Source organism: Ovis aries, chromosome 1 (assembly GCF_016772045.2).
Source record: "Ovis aries strain OAR_USU_Benz2616 breed Rambouillet chromosome 1, ARS-UI_Ramb_v3.0, whole genome shotgun sequence".
In the NCBI taxonomy this organism is placed as follows: Eukaryota; Metazoa; Chordata; class Mammalia; order Artiodactyla; family Bovidae; genus Ovis; species Ovis aries.
Genome location: NC_056054.1, coordinates 107,724,660 through 107,746,876, shown reverse-complemented (window position 1 = coordinate 107,746,876; position 22,217 = coordinate 107,724,660). Strand labels below are relative to the sequence as shown.

The 22,217-nt window shown below is 41.2% G+C and overlaps 1 protein-coding gene and 1 long non-coding RNA gene across 3 annotated transcripts in view; one reads left to right on the top strand and one right to left on the bottom strand.

Annotated features, from left to right (window-relative positions):
- Positions 1 to 1,971, bottom strand: part of LOC101112109 (CD48 antigen-like) — a 44,216-nt gene extending 42,245 nt beyond the window's left edge. Inside the window, exons 1-2 of one of the 2 annotated variants that reach the window (XM_042255951.2) lie at positions 1,888 to 1,971; positions 1,240 to 1,298 (exon numbers count right to left, since the gene is read on the bottom strand). In XM_042255951.2, coding sequence (XP_042111885.1) covers positions 1,240 to 1,298; positions 1,888 to 1,943 — 115 coding nt within the window. In that variant the 5' untranslated portion in view covers positions 1,944 to 1,971. The remainder of the gene's footprint in view (positions 1 to 1,239; positions 1,299 to 1,887) is intronic. The other variant, XM_012183742.5, reaches the window with a different exon arrangement.
- Positions 1,972 to 3,202: 1,231 nt separating this feature from the next.
- Positions 3,203 to 22,217, top strand: part of LOC132658240 (uncharacterized) — a 42,073-nt gene continuing 23,058 nt past the window's right edge. Inside the window, exons 1-4 of the long non-coding RNA XR_009597558.1 lie at positions 3,203 to 3,337; positions 3,846 to 3,973; positions 5,573 to 5,758; positions 15,519 to 22,217. The exon at positions 15,519 to 22,217 is cut by the window's right edge and continues 22,231 nt beyond it. This is a non-coding gene — a long non-coding RNA (uncharacterized LOC132658240). The remainder of the gene's footprint in view (positions 3,338 to 3,845; positions 3,974 to 5,572; positions 5,759 to 15,518) is intronic.

Sequence of the window (22,217 nt, the reverse complement as noted above, 5' to 3'; positions counted from 1 at the left end):
TGTTTAAGTAATGTAAAGGACACTGTGGCTAGAGCCACTGGGACCCACCCAGCTACCTGCCCTCCCCTCTCAAGTGGGACTCACATATACATAGCCTTGTTATTGTTGCTCTCAGTCTGCTTATAATTCGGCTGATGCCTGTTTGGGTAAGGCAGGAACAGCTGCACTTTCTTCGGGGGGACTTCCACCCCTCAGTGGTTGTTTGGCAACTAAAATGCACAGACAGAGAGCAGATGGGCAGATGGCTTCCTGTGTTGCCCTTGCCCTCCCACCTACACACCTCTCTGAGAACATTGAGAGGTGCTGTAATGGCAGAACAGGGGAAGAGCTCTGGAAGCACAGAGGGGCCAGCCTAGATGTAACTACATCTCAAAAAAAAAAAAAAAAATCAGGACAACCTAAACTGCTCACTGATCGCACAAACTCCATGACCTTAATGAGGTAATTTTAGCATTTGCTGACTAAAAAAAGGAAAAAGAATTCAGATTGTGGAGGGCACTAGTGGAGCAGCTGTTTCCTTGCTGAAAAATGTAAATAAGATCATTTTCCTAGAGGTTGGGGAGGGAAGAAAGGGTCAGAAATAGGGAGAGGAGAGTAGTTTCTTTTAAAAAGCAGAGGTTCCCCTATCCCTGAATTAAGAGGTTAGAGTTCTCTGTGGGGAGTGGGCGGTGGGGAGGGTTAGGACAGTGAGGGCCCTGCAGCCCTCATCAGCCTCTCTGCAGTCTGAGACAAAACATGGTCCTGGAGGTGGAGGTGGGTGAGGAGTTTAGGAAAGTGTGCAATCTCTGTGTCACCACAATCCCTTTGATTCCAAAAGGAAAATCTTTTCAGTTTTTAACCTGCTGGATTATGATAAAATCGTCAATTATGAAACAGTGAAACAATACTTTTTTCTTTTAAGGGTCTCTTTGCAAATCTTTCATCAAGATAGAAAAATATAACATGATGTACATGAGTATTCTGTGTCCCTACGTCAGACACTGGTCAGAATGTGCTCTATTTCATTTGATTTCCCAAATGACACATGAAGTTAGGTGTTATTCTATCCATTTTACAAGCAAGGAAGTTGAAGCTCAGACAGGTAAAGCCCACTTGTCCCAGGGTATATACGTTGGCTGAAGATTTTACGGCGAATATGGGGCAGGACCAGAATTTGTGACCCGATGTGTCTGACTACAGAGTTCAGCTTTACTTTGCACCATAAAACGGTTGGGGTACAAAGTCAGGGGGCCAACTCACAATCCACACACAAGACAGCATCTGCAGCCTTATCCCAGCCTCCGCAGAGTTGAAAACAACTGTAACCACACATAAAGGTCATCAACTGTAACCTCACATAAAGGTCATCATATGAGAGGTCAGAATCCCACTTCCCCAACCTTCCCCCAACCCCTCTACCCTCCACCTCTGCAGATGTCCCCACAGCTCAGATGTCCCTGAATATGGGGCAATGGGAGCTTGTCCCAGTCCCTCACTCATCCCACATGTCCCCCTCAGGCTGTAAGGAGAAGGAAGTCTGGGAGGTGGGGGTGGGGGTGGGGGTAGGGGATGGAGAGAAGGGCCTGATATTGTGGAGACAGTTCTGCCAAACCAGAATCTGAAAAATGAGACACTGCTCTAATCATTTCAGCAGCAGCAGCCCCACAAATCAGGGCTAATAATTGCCTTTTGAAGTAAGGGTTTGATGGTGATTTTCCCATCCTGAGGAACTTGCAGACATTCTAGAAAGGCCCTGATCCCTCTTTCCTCCCCTTCAACCCTCAAAGAAGTTTGCGAAACAGGAAGTTGGTACCAGGCAAGCTCCAGCTGCCCACCAATCTTCCTCACACCTGACTCAGCCTCTCACCACCCTGTCCCAGGAGCAGCCCCATCTGTCCTGTTACTCACCAAAAATGAGACTGATTTGGAGAATCAGTGTCTGGGTGGGGAGCCAGCTGCTGCATAAGGAGTCCATGACTGACTGCCTGCTGACTGTGTTAGACCTCTGGCTCCTCCTCTGCTTGCTCCCCGCCCCTCTCCTCTGTGATCCTTTCGGCAGTAAAGTCTTTCCTTGCCTGATCAGTCAAAGCAGAAAATAAAAAAATTAGAGGTTTTTTTTCCCTGATAAAAATTATCCATGCTGATTGTTTAAAATTTGGAAAATATAGGAAATTGTACAGAAGAATAAAGAATCACTTGTTATCACACCTCATAAATCTAACCATCATAAACATTCTATTTTTCCAGGTTATCATGATATTATTGACATGCAGTACATGTAAGTTTAAAAGTACACAACATGATCATGAGATACATGTATGATTGCAAAATAATTACCACAATGAGTATCGTTAATATCTCTCACCCCTCACATAATGACTATGTGTGTGTGATGATAACATTTAGGATTGATTTATTCTTTTGACAAGTTTCAAGTATATAACACAGTATTGTTAATTACAGTCACCTTGCCATGCAGTAGATCCCCAGAGTTTATTCATCTTAATTATCTACTACTACTACTACTAAGTCGCTTCAGTCGTGTCCGACTCTGCGACCCCATAGACGGCAGCCCACCAGTCTCCCCCGTCCTTGGGATTCTCCAGGCAAGAACACTGGAGTGGGTTGCCATTTCCTTCTCCAGTTTTCCTTTAAAACTGGAGGAAGTTACAGTTCAGTACACATAGGCAAAGTCGTATCTGGCTCTTTTAATTATCTAAAGTTTGTACTTTTTGACCAACATCTCCCCATCTGCCAGCCCAGACAATGACCATTCTACTCTCTATTTCTATGAGTTCAGCTTTTTTAGATCCTACATATAAGTGAGATCATACAGTACTTGCCTTTCTCTGTCTGATTTATTTCCCCTATCATGCGGCCCTCAAGGTCCACCAAGTTCTCACAAAAGGCAAAACTTCCTGCTTTTTATGGCAAAATATTTTCGTTATCTATTAATCCACCACTGGGCATTTAGGTGTTCCAGTGTCTTGACTGAAATGAACGTGGAGTTGGGGAATGGGGCAAATATGTCTTTGAGATCCTGATTTCTTTTCCTTCAGATATATACCCCGAAGAGGAATTGCTGGATAACATAGCAGTTCTATTTTAAATTTTTTGAGGAAGTTCTATACTGTTTTACATAAAGGTTGTACAAATTTACATCCCCACTAACAGTGACTAGAATTTCCCTGGTAGCTCAGTGGTAAAAAAAAAATCCACCTGCAATGCGGAAGACTCAGATTTGATCCTTGGGTCAGAAAGACCCTCTAGAGAAGGAAACGGCAACCCACTCCAGATTCTTGCCTGAGGAATCCCATAGACAGAGGAGCCTGGCAGTCTATGTACGGGGTTGCAAAAGGTCAGACACAACTTAGCAACTAAACAGCAACAACAGTGGACAAGGATTTCCTTTTCTCCAGAGCCTCACCAATACTTATTGTCTCTTGTCTTTTTGACAATAGCCATTCTAACAGATGCGAAATGCTTTCTTATTGTAATTTTGATTGCATTACCCTGATGATTAGGGATGTTGAATTTCTTTCATGGACCTGTTGGTCATTTGTATGTCTTCTTTATAAAATGTCTATTCAGTTCCTCTGTCCATTTTTTTAATTGATCATAGGCACTCTTCTATAGTTCCCCCTGGATATGTTTGTCTGTGCATTTTGAAATATAATGAGAAAAAAAGATTAACTTTTTAGATAAAGTAGCAGTCTTCAAAGCGTGTTACCTGAGATGATCCGCAGAAATAGAAGAATAAAACAGAAGAGTTTTCTATCTATATTTTTATTTACAATAAGAAAGAAGAACCCACTCATAGCACGTAATAGAATTTCCTTGACACTCCAACTTGGTCTGTTTGTCAGTCACAGGTGAATGACTCAAGAGAAATGCCAAGGCTGAGAGTGGCACTCTCATTTGCTGGGTCAGTTTCAGACGATCGTACCTGAGGAAGCATGAACATCACTGAATTAACAAGAATGGAGTGGTTAAGGTAAGAAGCTCTCCTGACATGTGTGAACTAGAGAAAACACATGTAAGGGAAAGAACAAGAAGAAGACAGCTGACCCTCTCCTACACGTGATTAAGTTGTCAGCACATTATGAGGCAAAACTGATGACAGAATTAAACTGGACAAGAAACTCACCAAAAACTTAAATACAAATAACATGCTTGGAAATTTCTAAGTATAAATCTAGGAAGGAATCTTGGAGGAGGAAATTTACATCTTAGCATCAAATTAGAAATAGTGTATATATTGGTAAAATTTGACATTTGGAGATGGAGGGAAAATATTGGGGAAAAAACTCAAAGTTGTTTAGGTCGTGATGAGATCTCTCTTACTAGTTGCCAAGTATATTTCTAACAGACACAGGTGTTTGTTGTAATGTTGCTTTAAAATAGAAGAATAATGTAAGTAGTCTAAATGTCCTTGCTTTTTTTGAAGTAAAAAATTCAAACTCACAAAAAAATTCAAGAATACCCTATGAAATATGGATTCGTCTCCACTACTGTTAATAATAACCTTACTATAAATGTATATTGAGTCTTGAAGTATGAGCTAAGGTTGTATGAACCATCATGAACTGCAACAATTGAAATACTGTTTATTTCATGGATATGGATATCTCATATTATGACTTTAAAAATGCAATTCATATTTAATAAGTATACATAGTGGGATTGCCTGCTTAAAATCTTTTGTCTTTCACAACCCTGCCATAAAAAGTTTGTAGAATACTCATATAGACTCTATTTCTTTACCTTCTCTACCTTTTAATGGTTTTGATGATAACCATCCTATTTTCAATTCTGTTAGTAGTTTTTTATAAATAAATAAAAATGCATTTGAACATGTTTTTCCTCTTATCATCAATGCTATGCATAGAATGCTATTTCCTTTTCCATGTTCAATGAGAACTGAGTATGTTTCCTCTCTTTCTCCCAATTCTCAGTTTTGGTTGATATAATTTGAGGTTTTATATACAGTTTATATGGGTTTCCCACATGGCACTAGTAGTAAAGAACCTGCCTGCCAATGCAGGAGACATAACAGACATGGGTTTGATCCCTGGGTTGGGAAGATCCCTTGGAGGAGGGCATGGCAACCCACTCCGGTATTCTTGCCTGGAGAATCCCATGGACAGAGGAGGCTGGCAGGCTACAGTCCACTGGGTTTCAAAGAGTCAGACACGACTAAAATGACTTAGTAAGTACAGCACACATACAGTTTATATGGTTATTGAATCTTGTTTATGTTATGTCTTCTTTTTTCCAAAAATTTAAAAATATTTACAAGTTTGCTTCTCTAGCAGTTTGAGAGTAATGTGCTGAAGTGGGGCCAAGATCAAGTTGTTTTAAGAAAAAAAGGGGGTTCAATGTCAGGATTTCATGTACTAAGACTGGAATTTAATCTAGAAAATCTCAGGAGAGTGGGAGCCAGAGGCATTTCTACTGCTTACATTATTCCCTCTATTTTAAAGCAGTGTTACAGCAAACTTTGGTCTGTCAGAAATACATTCGGCTGCTAGTGAGAGAGACATAATCATGATGACCTAAATAAATTGCAATCTTGTTTTTCTCTTGTTTTCAGATAAACTCTGTAAGAATCAATGCAGAGCAAGCCATGGTAATCCTATGAAGCACCAAGTTCCCAGAGTCCTTATATTTTTCTGTTCACTGATGTGTGGTTTTCATTCTTGAGGTCACAGGATGGCTGCTGGAGCCCTAACCATCATGTACAAGTTCTGGACATTGCAAAAAAGAGAAGCAGGGAAGGGTAAGAGGCTTTTTCTCAAGTCCCACCCAGTGACTTCTGCTTGTATCTCATTGCCTTGCCCTGTATTATTAAGAGGGTCTGAGAAATGTCAATTTTTAGTTAAGCACATCACTACCATCAAATATATAGTTAGAAAGGATAGAGAGTAGGTAGGCAACTAGCAGTTTCATCCATAACACCCTAAAACATGATTCTTTGAGCATTTATATGGCTTTGCTCCTGTTAAGATAGTTCCCTAGAAGTAGAATTTCAAAATCAAAATACAATGTGCATTTACAACACTGAGTCAAATTGCTTCCCCAAAATGCTGTGCATGTTTAAATTCCCACAAACAGTGTATGAGAGTTCCTATTTTTCCATAGCCTTGCCAATATTGGTCATTATTAGCTTGATTGTCACTTTGATATATGAATATTGGTATCTTTTTCACTTTTTATTTCCCTGATAACTGGTGAATTTGAGCATCTTTTTACAAGTTAACTTATTGACTTTTACAAATTGGGGTTTGTCTAGGAAAAATACTCTTCCAACTAAGTCACCCTTCACCCCCTCATCCAAACTACCCAAATCAAGACTAGGTTTGTAAAGAGTATTCAGAGCTAGAGATGTGTAGAAAGTTGATTGAGCCAATAAAGATAAGTTCTATGACATAGCATCTGAAAGGGAAATTGAGTTTTGTTCTGGACAGAGTGAAATTCTAATGAGGAAGAAAAGGCCAAGGGAGATGCTTGTTAATCAGAGTCATAAGATCTGGGTGAAGAGAGAGACAGAAAAGTGATTGTTTAGGATGTTCTGGGAAGTTGTTGATTCAGTTCCCATACTTGGCTCACAATGAGGGTCTCTATCTGGGGTTACTCCTGATAGCAGTAGAAATGTCTGAGAAGACGAAGAAATCAGCTCAGTTCCTGCCAAAGGCTTGGTTGTTATGGTGTTACGGACTCATCCAGCCAGAATAGGGAGATACGTTGTGGTTTTTTTTTTTTTTTTTTTCCTACCCATCATAAAAACCCCATGGCAGCAGCGGCAGCTAAGTTGCGTCAGTCGTGTCCGACTCTGTGCGACCCCATAGACAGCAGCCCACCAGGCTCCCCCAACCCTGGGATTCTCCAGGCAAGAACACTGGAGCAGATTGCCATTTCCTTCTCCAATGCATGAAAGTGAAAAGTGAAAGTGAAGTCACTCAGTTGTGTCCAACTCTTCCCGACCCCATGGACTGTAGCCTACCAGGCTCCTCCATTCATGGGATTTTTCAGGCCAGAGTACTGGAGTCTGTTGCCATTGCCTTCTCCCTAAAAACCCCACATGTACTACCAATTAATGACACCCTGTCACTTGTCAAAGAATAACTTGTCACTTGAATAACTCAAAGATACAAAGTTTGTCTGTTCAGGCGCCTCTTGGAATTCACGCTTGCATAACTCATTTGTCAACTTATTAGACATGCTCTGAAATTCACTTTTATATCCTAGAATGGTCAAAAGCCCTCCTTGGTCTTCAGTAATATTTGACCTCTACACCCTCATAGTCTGCTTTTGGCTGTGTGGCAAATGAATAGTCTTTCTATTTATGGACCACGACTTTTGGGTAGATACTTGTCCATATTTGTTGATCTTTTTCTGCTTTCTCCACTACCGCTACTCATTTTACTTTTTTAAATAGCATTTAAAAAACATTATAAAAGGAAAATCAGCTCTGATGAGCAGCATTAATATTTTTGTCACCATTATTGTTGTCCCAAGAACCTCAGTAGGGGCTGGAGGGATAAGGCATTCTGTCCAATCATCACTCCATGGTTCCTTCCCCACATCTCTCCACCCTGTTGGGTCCAGTTCTGGAACTTTTATTTTCATACACTGGCCAGAGTTCCACTGGAGAAGAATGACTGAAGTAAGTGGATCCCTGTGACAACAAGAAAAACATAATATTCACTGAGAGAGTGAGAATGAGAGAAAAGCTAGAAAGAAAAGATAGTTGTAAGAGAGGATCTCAGGAAAATTGTCAGTCAGGAAAACCAAAGTCCTTGTATGGATAATAGGGTGATTAAACATTGCATGAAGCTTTTCAACATAGACACCGGGTAGAGGAGGAACAGAAAGAGGGCAGAGCATGGTCAAAGGACATCTCAGCTAAAGGAACAGGCAACTGGACGCAGGACTGAAGTGCTCTGGTCACTCTGTAATCACAGGTCTCTGCCTGGCTTGATATAGATAAGGGAAAAGTAGAAAGACAGAAAAAGATGTCATGTATATTAGTCAGGATTCTCCAGAGAAATAGAATCAAAAGACTGTATATACAGAGATTTTAGGAATTGGCTCAGTTCAGTTCAGTTCAGTCACTCAGTTGTGTCTGACTCTTTGCAACCCCATGAATGGCAGCACGCCAGGCCTCCCTGTCCATCACCAACTCCCGGAGTTCACTCAAATTCATGGACATCGAGTCGGTAATGCCATCCAGCCATCTCATCCTCTGTCGTCCCCTTCTCCTCCTGCCCCCAATCCCTCCCAGCATCAGAGTCTTTTCCAATAAGCCAGCTCTTTGCATGAGGTGGCCAAAGTACTGGAGTTTCAGCTTTAGCATCATTCCTTCCAAAGAAATCCCAGGGCTGATCTTCAGAATGGACTGATTGGATCTCCTTGCAGTCCAAGGGACTCTCAAGAGTCTTCTCCAACACCACAGTTCAAAAGCATCAATTCTTCAGCGCTCAGCCTTCTTCACAGTCCAACTCTCACATCCATACATGACTACTGGAAAAACCAGAGCCTTGACTAGATGGATGTTAGTCGGCAAAGTAATGTCTCTGCTTTTGAATATGCTATCTAGGTTGGTCATAACTTTACTTCCAAGGAGTAAGCGTCTTTTAATTTCATGGATGCAATCACCATCTGCAGTGATTTTGGAGCCCCTCAAAATAAAAGTCTGACACTGTTTCCACTGTTTCCCCATCTATTTCCCATGAAGTGATGGGACCAGATGCCATGATCTTCATTTTCTGAATGTTGAGCTTTAAGCCAACTTTTTCACTCTCCTCTTTCACATTCATCAAGAGGCTTTTTAGTTCCTCTTCACTTTCTGCCATAAGGGTGGTGTCATCTGCATATCTGAGGTGATTGATATTTCTCCCGGCAATCTTGATTCCAGCTTGTGTTTCTTCCAGTCCAGCGTTTCTCATGATGTACTCTGCATAGAAGTTAAATAAGCAGGGTGACAATATACAGCCTTGACAGACTCTTTTTCCTATTTGGAACAAGTCTGTTGTTCCATGTCCAGTTCTAACTGTTGCTTCCTGACCTGCATACAGATTTCTCAAGAGGCAGGTCAGGTGGTCTGGTATTCCCATCTCTTTCAGAATTTTCCACAGTTTATTGTGATCCACACAGTCAAAGGCTTTGGCATAGTCAATACCTTATTATAAAGGCTGGCAAGTCTAAACTTCAGGGTAAATGATCCAGGCTGGAGAACCAGAGAAGATCTGCTGCTGTGGTTCAAATTCAAAGGCTATTAGCAGGGAAGACACAGCCAATGTTACATTACGCTGTAGGGAAAGGAGCTTAGCTCAGATCAGTAACTGCACAGTTCGGAGGGACAACACTGCTCTCCTACTCATCTGGAAGAAAATGTTCTCAGATCCTTAGAGAGAAAAGAGATCCTTTAAACTACAATCTGCATGTTTTTGGAGTTAGTTATAATTCACACAACGGCATGGGTGTACACGTTTGTGTGTATGTGGGTGTGTGTATGTGCATGCGTGTGTGTGTGTATGTTTCTTTTCAGAGGCTAGGGTTTTAGTAAAGTTAGTTTCCTCTAATCTCTGGAAGTCTACCTGCTACAGGTTGAGCTTTCTGGCCAAGCTGGGGAAATTTAAAGTGAGTGAAATCTGAGATCTGCTTTTGTTCTGTTTGAATTAGTAATTTAGGCAAATAGGAGGTTGCTTTGTTTATGTAGGGATAATGATGGTAACAGAAAAAAGGAGAGAGAAAATATCGTACAATAAATAACCTTGCAATGTTATCCATGGGCCCAGGTAAACTAGACAAAATTACTCCAGCCTTTCCCATGAAACAAAACACATTTATTGCCAGATTACAGAGGTAATAATAGCTTCTGCTTTCACTTCCTATGGGAAAAAATGATTCATCCCTTTCCCATCAAGCTCTATGTTGTAAAAAAGGAAGTTGATATCTTGCAATATATTAATAGAATGGCAAGAGAGCTCTAGAGGACATACAACGAGCATGTCCTCTGGTCTGAAGCCAGAGAGGGGCATGAGGATGGGGACACTGTTCCAGACATTCAAAATAAGGGGGGTGGCGTAAGAAGCTGAGAAAAAGTATGATGGCTTAGAAAACTCTTCTTCAGTTTCCTTAGCAATAAGGATTAGAGACAGTGAATATTTAATTATTGTTTTCTTACCTCTGAAGATTATGACAATAAAATGAAATTACTGCATGTGAGGTGCTTAGCATAGGAATTGGCATCTTATAAGCACTTGGTCAACTACCCTAGGGAGTAGGAGAGGAAAAATTCAAGGCAAAGGCCCAGGTTTCTGGAATAGGTCATTGACTGAGAGTAGGAACCTAACAATAGTTTGGAGATTGAAGACAATGAACGGGGCATTGGCCATGTTGTACATGACCCCCTAGTGGAGATGCCTAGTAGAGAGTTGGATGCAGGGTCTGATGCTTAGCAGAGGGTGTGGGGTGGAGATATAGACTTGGAGAGTAGCAGCATGTGAATGATATTTGGAGCCCACAGAGTAGCTATCCTAGAGAGATAATGAAAATGCATTAAAGGGAATCTGTGACAAAAACACTGGGAGCCCCGATATTGTAGAAAGCATTGAGATAGAGGAAAAGCAGCCAACAAAGGAGCCTAAGGGGGATGGCAGAGGGGTATGAGGAGGCCTCGGGTGTATAATATTAAGGAAACCAAAGGAAAAGAGACTTTAGGAAAGACTTTCTGACTTCTATTGGGAAAGAAGAGTCAACAGTGTCAAATGTTGGAGCAGCTGCTGGTTACCTCGTGATGCTCAAAGGAGTCAGGGTGAAGGGATGCTGAGGAGTGAGTCCCTTGGAGCAACTGTAGAAGTGGCTGTGATGTGGGAGAGGGAGAAACAGGACAACAGCTGGAGGTGCAAATTTAAGGGAGTGTTTAGAGGTGCACTGAGTACGGAGAAGGCAATGGCACCCACTCCAGTACTCTTGCCTGGAAAATCCCATGGACGGAGGAGCCTGGTAGCCTGCAGTCAATGGCGTCATGAAGAATCAGACACGACTGAGCAACTTCACTTTCACTTTTCACTTTCATGCATTGGAGAAGGAGGTGGCAATCCACTCCAGTGTTCTTGCCTGAAGAATCCCAGGGACGGGGGAGCCTGGTGGGCTGCCGTCTCTGGGGTCGCACAGAGTTGGACACGACTGAAGCGACTTAGCAGCAGTAGCAGAGAATGTTTAGGGACTACTGGAAAGGAGTTAGAGGCATCAGTGAAGCATGCCATAGAAAGAGGAAGCACATTAGACAGTAAAGTCCCTGATAAGGGGCAAGAAGGAGGGGCTACAAGCACGGGTAAAAGTATCAACTTTAGGTTCTAGGAGCTCAGTGTCATTTGTCGGGGTAGAAGAGAAAGCTGGAACATGTGTAAATAAATGTGGGTCAGTTAAAATTTAAGTGATAGGAATTTGAAGGCATCACCTTTTGTTTTTCCTAAAGAAAGTATTTTATTGTGTTTAAAATTGATGGGAAAGTTATTTACAAAAGTATAAAATGTGGTAACTGAAACTTCTGAGTTGAAGTTTTGAGAAGTAGCACCTCATCTGGTCCTTCTATCACTCACCAGAGAGATCAAGCATATCTCTTTCACATTCTAAGCCAACAAAACAAAGTTTCATCCTTTGTTGTTTCAAACACATGGTTGCAGAAGGCATCACTTTTTAAAAATGCATTTGTTCATTTTTGTCTGCACGGTCTTTGTTGCTCCAAACGAGCTTTCTCTACTTGTGGTGAGCAGGGGCTACTCTCTGGTTGCTGTAAGGGGACTTCTCATTGTGGTAGTGTCTCTTATTGCAGAGCATGGGCTCTAGGGCACATGGGCTTTAGTAGTTGCAGCTCATGGGCTTTAGAGTGTGGGCTCAGTAGTTGTGGCGCATGGGATTAGTTACCCCAAGGCATATGGGATCTTCCTTGACCAGGGGTTGAACCCATGTCCCCTGCATTGATAGGTGGATTCTTAACCACTGGACAAACTCAGAAGTCCAAGGCATCACGTTATGACTTCTATTTATGTTTCCTGATAAATAGGAGGCTCTTTCATTACCCAAGAGTGGCAAGGTAGAATGGAGGATTGGAAGGATATGAAAAAAATTTAGTAGTATGATAAAAAAAAAAAAAAAGATGGGCTATGGAACTCAATTACCTGGATTTGAATCTTGGTTCTGATACTTTCCAGGTGTGTGGACTTGATCATATGATTTAGTCTTTCTATGTCTCCTTTTACTAATCTGTGAAATGAGGATAATGATAGCTATCTCACAATGTGTTTTTGGGGGTTCAATGAATTTAAAGCATGTAGACTAATTAGGACAATACATGGCACATGGCAAGCACTCAATAAATGTTAGCTGCTGCTAATTCATATTATCTTTAAATATCTACTAAGCACATAGCTGATTGCTGAGTGTTGTTAAAGATTGGTTGAAGCTGCTGCTGCTGCTGCTGCTGCTAAGTTGCTTCAGTCAATAGTGTTAATTCATAATGACTTTGTCAAGGAAGGTTGATGATTCTTCCAGGCAACTTGAGTGTGGTACAAAGGTGTAGGTGAGTTGGATCAATCTAGGATTGCCAAGTAGGTGAGAACATATTTTTATTCCAATTTATTTACTCATTTCCCCCTTGATCTACCACTATCTGTGTCCTATGATAAATTTGTACAGAAAGTTTTAGCATGGAAATTAGCTAATAGTTAGATAAATACAATTCTTCCTCATGACTTTCCATCTGAATTATCTTGAGAAAGCTTTAACTCAAATTGTCAATATATTTCACCATCAATATCAATATTATAATCTTAAAATGCCAGTTGTTATGGACTGAACTATGTCTTCCCAAAATTCATGTTGAAGTCACTCCAGTGTGATTATATTTGGAGACACAGCCTTTAAAGAGGTAATTTAAGGTTAAATGAGGTCATAAACGTGGGGTCCTAATCCAATATGATTGGCATCCTTATAAGAAAAGTCAGGGATACTAATGATGTATGCATGTGCAGGAGAAAGACCATGTGAAGACACAGAAAGAAGGTGACCTTCTGAAAACTAAGAATAGAGGTCTCAGGAAAAGCCAAACCTGCCAAAACTTTTGATCTTGGACTTTCAGCTTCCAATACTGTGACAAAATTCCTATTGTTTAAATGACATTCTGTGGTATCTTGTTATGGTAGCCTTAGCAGACTAATATACCAGTGTTACAGCATACCTTTATATAGTGGTAGGTATAAACTGAAAAATAAGAGCCTGCTCCCTGAGGAATATCTTTGTTGTTTGTAGATGGAAAAGTTCTTGTTGGCATTTTGTACCTCAGAGGGTATGAGAGAATATGCCTAGTTTCAGGTCATTTCTGCATTGCTTCAATCCCCCCATATTCACTAATTCCATGGACTCGGGTGGCTACCTCAAGTGAGTGAACCAAGATATATACATGTCAGTTTCAGTCACCCTTACTGGAAAGGGGTTCTTTGGATGTGCATCAAAATTCGTTCCTTGTATTCCCATAGTCATTTCTGTGGGGCCACATTCCATTCAGATATCATATTAGAACAGTTTTCCATTATACTTCTACTTGATTAAATGGCTAGACCACTAGCCACTTCCCTTGAATCAATAAAAAGTCAAACTTGAACCATTTTATTTTTATTTCCTTCAATCAAGCTGTTGTCTTTCCAAGCAAGATGTCAGCTATTCATCATGGAATTGCCATTCACAAAGCAAGCAGATTTTTGTTGGTCAATAGTTGTTCATAAGCCACTTGTCAAGTGGCCCAAGTGGCCATAAGATTTAGCAATTCCCAGGTGTTTCCAAAGTTAGGCCGTGAGGGAAAGACTACACCTACTTATGAATTCTCCATTCTCTCCCCTAGTAGCATATTCATCTATAAATCATTTCCATTTTATTTTGGAACTCTTCTTGGCATTGTCCTCTCTGTTAGAATATTTCTCTGATATTGCTCAAGACATTTTGAGTATTTCAGTATAATTTTACAATTTTTAGTGATAAGAGCAATTTTAATTAGCATCCAATAGCAAGCTTGTTGTCTCCCAAATAGTTGCCTCTCAAATTTCTGGTCCAAAATCCTACCAGCCAGCAGTCACTTCTATGTATTATTCACTGACTATTTCCTTAAGCCCCTAGTCTTTCCTCAACATAGGGCTACTGTACAGAAAATCTGTCTGTGTTATCACTACAGTGTCAGCTACAAATTGGCATTTGCCATCTACCTCTACGAGAATTAAATCGTGCTGCTGTAGCTGATGACTTTCAACATCTATTGAAGGTATTTCAGAGTGGAGAGTAGAAATGAGGGACTCTGTGCTCTGGGAAAAACTGGCAGAACAAATCTTCAGATAGTTAGATATTTTTAGGAGCTGATTTTATGAGCCTAATTCTTGGATTTCCTCATATCTAGTAAAGCACTAAATTCCTTCATGGTGATGATTGCTCCTAATGATAGCAGAAATCTTTTACAAAAAATATATGCTTGATTGCATGTACTCTCCCTTCACCAAAATCACATACATACTGATTTCTCCCTTCCCCACCCGTCCCCCTACCCCCATCTTTGGAGGAGTTTCTCAGACCTATGTGAGATACTATCTCCCTGGCTATAGTCCTCATTTAGCCCCAGATAAAACCTAACTCACAACTTTCACTTTGTACATTTTTTAAGGTGTCACCAGCTAGATACCAATTGAGTATTAAAATACTAATCTCTTTTAGCCCACCAGATAGTCTATGACATTACAAATGAATGATTTGTGGACCCAGGCAATCTTATTGTTTCTCACTTAGCGTGTTCTCTCAATTTTAACTGAACAGTATATGTACATATCTCTTCTATTTTACAGTATTCATAGGGGAATCATTTCCAACTCAGACATGATACTCATCCCCATGATATATCCAAGCAAAGGAGTCAAAACATTTTTTCATTGTATTTATTCAAACACTCTAATTTTCATCCAAACTGTCACCATAATCTCATCACCTGTTACATTACTATATCCCCCAATTGAACTGTAGCCCCTATTAGGATTTTGTGAATCAGTCTTGGAACGACAGCTAAGAGTTTCAGAAATAGCATTTCTCTACTCCCTGGCCATGTTACCAGCACATATGCATATGCCCATGGGTCTCCTTTGGTCAGTTCTTCTCTTGAATAGACAGTGGAATCATTGCCCCAGGTGCTTTGAGGTCAAATTTCTCATTCTCAACTTTGCTTCTAGATTTTTAAATTTCTCCAAACTAGAGCGAATAAAGCAGATTTTTGGAGGTCCTAACTGTTGTGGGACCAGCAGGGGTTCCCATTGGTCCATCTAACTTCCAAGAGAGCTACATTGACATTTTTTACACTATTAAAATCTGCTTTATTCATCTCACTTCTTAAAAACCATTTAAAGATTTCTACCCTCCTAGGATGTTCCCTTGACTCTTCTCATTCACTTTCTCATTCCCTTGTAAATTACTCTAATTCTGTTCATTATCTGTTGTTTCAGCATAATTTCTCTTTTGGATCGCAATCCTGAGGCTAGCAGTTGTGGCTTCAAGTGTTTGGAATTCAACGTTGGCCCAGCACCAGGATACACCCTAGCATTCTCTATAATTTTTATTTTAGCTGTTACAGATAACAATTACCAATGGATTGAATATCTAGCTTTTTTCTTGCTACTTTGGATTCTCTCATGCATTCAATAAACCAGCTCTTCAGGAGTTGGATCCATCATTTCTAAATTTAATTGACAACTTCAACCTCTAATAACTGGATTGCAGCACAGCTGTAATTCCATACTACTGGTGACATTGAGGACATATAGGAATCAAAGATTTCTCATCCTTGGCTTCTCATTCTTAGTTTTCTCAAACCAAATGTTTCAGTGAGCAAAGACTGTTGCATGGAGTCCCTCTTCTGGCACGAACTGTGAAAGCCAGGCTCACTGTTAAGTTAGGAGGCACTGTCCACATAAGAACACTCACACGACACTAACTGCAAGTCCAGCCACCCTCAAGTTTTAATAGCTTTGTTAGAATGACTCATGAACTTATTTTTTCCCTTTCTAAAAAACATTTTTATTTTTAGTTGTGGTGGTCACAGATCTCCTTTGTTACAAGGACTGTGAAAATTTCATATTTTATGGCAAGAGAAAAAATGTAAACATAAAAAATGTTCTATACCCTTTGGACTTCTCTCCTCTTCTGTGCATTGTGTATCTGCATTGTGCGTTGGCCAAACCTTCCCATGAGCAGAAATACCTTTTCAATCTTAAAGAACAACATTCTCTTAGTACCAACAAAAAAACTCCTTAAAAGAAACATTGCTTCTTCATCTTATACATGGTCACAATGACCCATCACTTTGTACTTAAAGATCTGGATTTTGCAGATTGATATATGCAATGATATAAATTGATATAATTTAATGCACAGCCCTCTGTCTCAGAAGCCCATGTAACTGTGTTTTGATGTCTAATGGGCAGTACAGTTCTTGGAGCCTTATGAGAAGCTGTTCCCCGGTTATAACTCAATTTGGCTTGAATAAAATTTTCTACACAGGGAACTATATTCAATATCCTGTGATAAACCATAATGGGAAAGAATATGAAAAAGAATATATACATTTCTATACAGCAGAAATTGGCATAACATTGTGAATCAACTATACTTCTATGAAATAAAAAAATTCTATTTCTTTCTTAGACTGATTTTTTTCATCAGCAGGACTGAGGACTCACCGACTCACTGAAGTCTATTATATTCAAGTGTTGGGTTAGTTGCTCAGTTGTGTCTGGCTCTTTGCAACCCCATAGATTATAGCCCACCAGCCTCCTCTGTCCATGGAATTTTCCAGGCAAGAATACTGGAGTGAGTAGCCATTCCCTTCTCCAGGGGATCTTCTCAACCCAGGGATCAAACCCAGGTCTCCCGTGTTGCAGGCAGATTCTTTACCATCTGAGCCACCAAGGAAGCCCCAAGATTACAGTTTATTACAAGGAAAAATACAGATTAAAATTAAGGAAAAAACAGAGGGCAAAGTCCAGAACAGAGGGCAAAGTTCAGAAAAATGTAGCATCTCACCATGGAGTCAAGATAGCATTACTGTTTCCAGCATCAATGTGTAACAATACACAGAGCATGTCAACCAGGAAAGCGTGTTTGTGCAGATTCTCAACATCAGGAAGAAACGAGAGCTTAGGCCTATACATGCAAGGGCCTTCTTTTAATGGAAGAGGATAGCTTCATTTCTTTGCCAGGAAAAGGGGTATATAGCATACTCCTGCCTCTAAAAACTATGTGTCCCAACTTGGAGAGGACAGTGAGAAGTTTTATAGTAATGGTGCAAAGAGTATGTGATCAGCTCTTGGACTCTCTTCAGATGAATTGGTGGTGAGGTAAGTAGGGGTCTCCATTAACAACCTTCAGGTTCCAACTGGGGACTTCGTGCTTGTGGGCAGCATAACGTCATTAAGCATTAAATTCTCCCATCCGGAGGGGGTTTCAGTATCTGCAAAACAGCTAAAAAATATTATGTAAAATAGTGGGAATTAGCTGTATAACACAGGGAGCTCAATTGGGTGCTCTGTGGCAACCGAGAGGAGTGGGATGGGGTGGAAGTGGTAGACAGGTTCAGGAGGGAGGGGACATGTGTACTTATGACTGATTCACACTCTTGTATGGCAAAAGCCAATGCAACAATGTAAAGCAACTATCCCCCAATTAAAAATAAATTTGTAAAATGTCAAACAATATTTGTGTGTGTATCTGTAGATGGGGAACTAGGACCTTGTCCCAAGGCTACACTATTGTTTCTCTTACTGTTTTGTTTCCCCCTGGTCTCACATCCTTTTCTTTCCCTAATTAACAACTGCTGAAATCTCAGAGAAGGTCACGGAAGCTGATTGAAGGCCGTTTCTTGTAATCAAAGACAAGGAGACACAAAAGGGCTTTGTGCCCAGAAGCTGCATGGGGCCCTGCTTGGTATGACTTTCAAGAGATACCGACCTTCAAGTAAAAGGAGAGCACTGAATTAGGTGAAATACAGACACTGTTGGAAATGGGGTCCTCCAGGGAGCCACCAAAGAGCCCAATAATGACAGTTCTTTGCACAAGAACCTTTAAAGAGAGCTCCAGCCCTGTTCTGCTCTTTCAAGTGGCTGCTAGACTGCTAGTTTCACCATGAATTCAGGCTGTTATTTTTCAAAGCTACAACGGAGGTACAGAGTAAAGGGTGGGACTGAGGCAAGTTAAAACCCGCAAAGCTTTCTGTTCTTACTGAGATTAAGCTGTTTTTCTTGAATATATTCCCCTTGGGTTGCTGCAAGCCATTGGCTAATTTTCAGAGTTCTGAAAAAGTACTCTAATGTTAACAGGTTTTCCTTAGTTGAAACCAAGATTTTTTTCCAAGTTAGGCTTTTCCAATTAAACTTACAAAATTTATTGCAAGTTTTTCTTCCCTAGTGATATTTCCATAGATTCATAAATCACTTTTGTCTTTTCAAAATGCATCCTCATGGTAAACTGAAAGGAAGGTATTAAATGTCTTCCCTATCTCCACCCCTAGAACTGCAATTTGTATTTTTAATACAATAATTTGGCTGTAAGAGACTACACTTCTTATTTTTGTATCAGCTATAATTATATCTCTTTCATGAGATGCTTTTGTTTTTTCTTACCTGATTGTAACCCCAGAGGTTCCTTACCTTACATACTAAAAAAATAAATAAATACCAACAAATAAAAATTACAGGTTTTCTCAGTGCTTTTATGGAAAAGAGAATTTTGAAGGCTTTTACCCCACCATTTTCTATATTTTACACTTTAACATGCATGTTGAATTATATTCTTTTTTTTTGATGTCTGAGCTTTTATTTTTTATTATATTCTTTTGCCTTCTTAAAGCTAAAGTTGTTCAGTGTTTATATATTCCCCCTTTAATGATCCATTGAAATCACCCATTATCCTGTTATTATTTTATAAAATTTTATTCTTTTTAATTAAAAATATTTTTTTAATTTAAATTTTATTTTTTTTACTTTACAATACTGTATTGGTTTTGCCATACATTGACATGAATCCACCACAGGTGTACATGAGTTCCCAACCCTGAACCCCCCTCCCACCACCCTCCCCATATCATCTCTCTGGGTCACCCCAGTGCACCAGCCCCAAGCATCCTGTATCCTGTATCAAACCTAGACTAGGTTAAAATATTTTTTAACAGTAAATAGGTCTAGAGGATGAGGGAAAGAGAAACAGATATTCAGAGATCAGCCTCCTGTGAGCCTGCTCCTAGAGCTGCTTGTTCCTCCCTATAACCTAGCCCGGTATGGTTGTCTTGGGCATAGTGGTCATGAAAAAGACAGTAGCTCAGAGCATGTACTCCAAGTCTTCCCCTTATATATCCCTTATCCTTCGGGGTTGCAGTATCCTCCCCACATCAGAAAACAGCCATCCTCTTTCTCCTCAGGCTTCTCACAGTCCTGACTTGAGTTTCTCAGAATCAACACTGTCCTTCCCCTCCTGGATATGCCATGTTTAAGCTGGTGCTGACAGCTTGTGAACACCTTGCCAGGGCTTCCCAGGTAGCACTAGTGGTAAAGAACCCTCCTGCCAATGCAGGAGACAAAAGATATGCAAGTTCAATCCCTGGGTCGGGAAGATCCCCCTGGAGAAGGACATGGCAACCCCTCCAGTACTCTTGCCTGGAGAATCCCACGGATAGAGGAGCCTGGCGGGCTACAGTCCATGGGGTTGCAAAGAGTTGGACATGACTGAAGTGACTTAGCGCATGCACACGTAATGTGGACAAGTTATTTAATCCTCTGGACACCCACGATGCTTATTAATAAGCTATGTGTAATTCTTAGATAATACAGTTATTTTAAGGGTTCAATTCAATGTATTGTGGATTAATTGAAATGATGCACGTAAAGCCACATAATATTAGTAAATATTGCCAAATCTGGAGGCTATAGGGTCATAATACTGATTCCCAGCAAAAGTTAAATGCCAATATTTGCACTGGGGATGTGGAGAGTTCACACTTTAAATAAGAAATTGCTTTGCTCATACTGTCTTATGTAGGCAATCAACAAGTTGAAGTTTATGAAAGGTCAGAAAGGAAACTGGCTCATTGACTGCAGCTGGGAGAGAACCCAAGCCTAGTTCAGCCTTTCTGTAAAGCCTGACTTCGGTGCCTGAAAACAGGTTGACACTGGTGGTCAGGTCTGCCTGAGGCAGAGCTGTTAACCCAAGGAAACAGCTAAGCATAGAAAGTAGGGGAATATGAGGGTGGGATGTGTGGAAACACCAAGGTAGTCATAACTGCAGGGGATGAGGCCTATCTAACATAATATCACGCAAATCATAGACCATGGTTATTTCCACATTTGTTCTATAATTATTTACTGAGTTCACACTGTAGGTATTGGAGAAGAGATGAAAGGCTTTTCTCTTCAGTGGTGAGGCTGTCTCCTCGGAATAAACTTGTTGGCCAGAGGTCAAATAAGAACTGGTTTGCTAGCTCTACCCTGGAGGAATCATGGAAACGGTCCCTAGAGCTCGAGCTTTTACTTTTTTTTGCCTCTGTCTGTTTTGATGATTTCTCGGTAGCTGCACAGGTGGCCAGAGAAGGCAATGGCACCCCACTCCAGTACTCTTGCCTGGAAAATCCCATGCACGGAGGAGCCTGGTAGGCTGCAGTCCATAGGATCGCTACGAGTCAGATACAACTGAGCAACTTCACCTTCACTTTTCACTTTCATGCATTGGAGAAGGAAATGGCAACGCACTCCAGTGTTCTTGCCTGGAGAATCCCAGGGACGGGGGAGCCTGGTAGGCTGCTGTCTGTCGCACAGAGTCGGACACAACTGAAGCGACTTAGCAGCAACAGCAGCAGCAGCAGCACGGGTGGCAGGCAGCCTGCAGTTAGCCCCTGCTCAGAGGACCCCCACCTCTACTGGGCCTCCTGGACCCTGGGATATAACAGTCTCCTCCTTAGTAAGTGGCCTGGGCTCCTGGGAAGGGAGGGAATTGTGTAGAGCCAGGGAGGGAGTGGCTGACTTCTAGGAGGGCTCCTTGGATTCTGATGTCTTTGGTGTACAAAAGGAGAAAAGCACTGTCTTGTAATTTCTGAATGTGTATTTTGTTTAGAGCTCTGGGATGAACAGAAAAAGCAAAACTTGTCACCACCTTATGGGGGTGACAAGGCTGCAATGAGAGTACCATTTACCAGGTAGTTGAAGCTATTTTGTTGCATTAGCAAAGAAGTCACTAGAATCTGGACTGTCTCTGTGTCTGTTGGCAAGGAGGGAGGTAAGAAAGCCGTTTGCCATTATGGGCTCTACACACAAAGAAATGGAGGCTGGATTTGATGCATGAGTTCAGCGGTTCCTGTGGGTTGCACAATGTGGCATTAGGGTAAGAACAGTCAATAAAATTTTGTGTTAACATGTATGAATGTTTCTAGTTTTATATTATTTAAATACATGTTAAACTCAACTTTGTTTACTACCACAGCTTCCTCTAGTACCTTTTTTTTTTTTCCTCTTTAAAGATTAGCATCTTTGTAGATCTGAGTGCTTTGCCTTCCTTCCTTCTCTAAGTCTTCTTTAAACTCTACCGCAGCTGGTGCTCACTGTCAGCACCTGGGTGGGTCTCCCTGAAGCCTGAGGACTGAGGCTCCTCTCTCCCTGATTCCCTCCTTTTCAGCAAGTGGGGGGTCTGGCTGGACTGTTGTTTAACCCTCAGCTGGCCAGAAGCCCCTGTTCTGCTAAAACCCTCTAAGTTCTTTTCTTCCCTTTTCCCAGGAGAGGCAAGTTGGAGGATGAGCCTCTGGGAGCTGCTCAGATCCTGGTGATGAGACAGCGGTGCTGGGAGGGGAGCCCCTGGGGAGGTCAGGGGCAGGGTGGGGAGCTGGTGGGAGCTCCTGCAGGGGAGAAGCCCTGGGCTGGGAGCGGGGAGCTCCGGTGCCAGGTGTGGCTCTGCCCTCTGTGACCCAGGACAGGTTCACCCCCTGGGGAGTCTCCTGCTCTGTGACAGGGGGGCCTGGGAATGTCCCCTCTAAGACCCCTCAGAGTTGTCATGTTCTGGGATTTAGTGCCTCTCCCCTAATATGTTATTAGGTTCAGTTTGCTGATATTTTGCTGATCATTTTTGTGTCTGCATTCATAAGATATATGGGTCTATAATTTTCTTGTGGT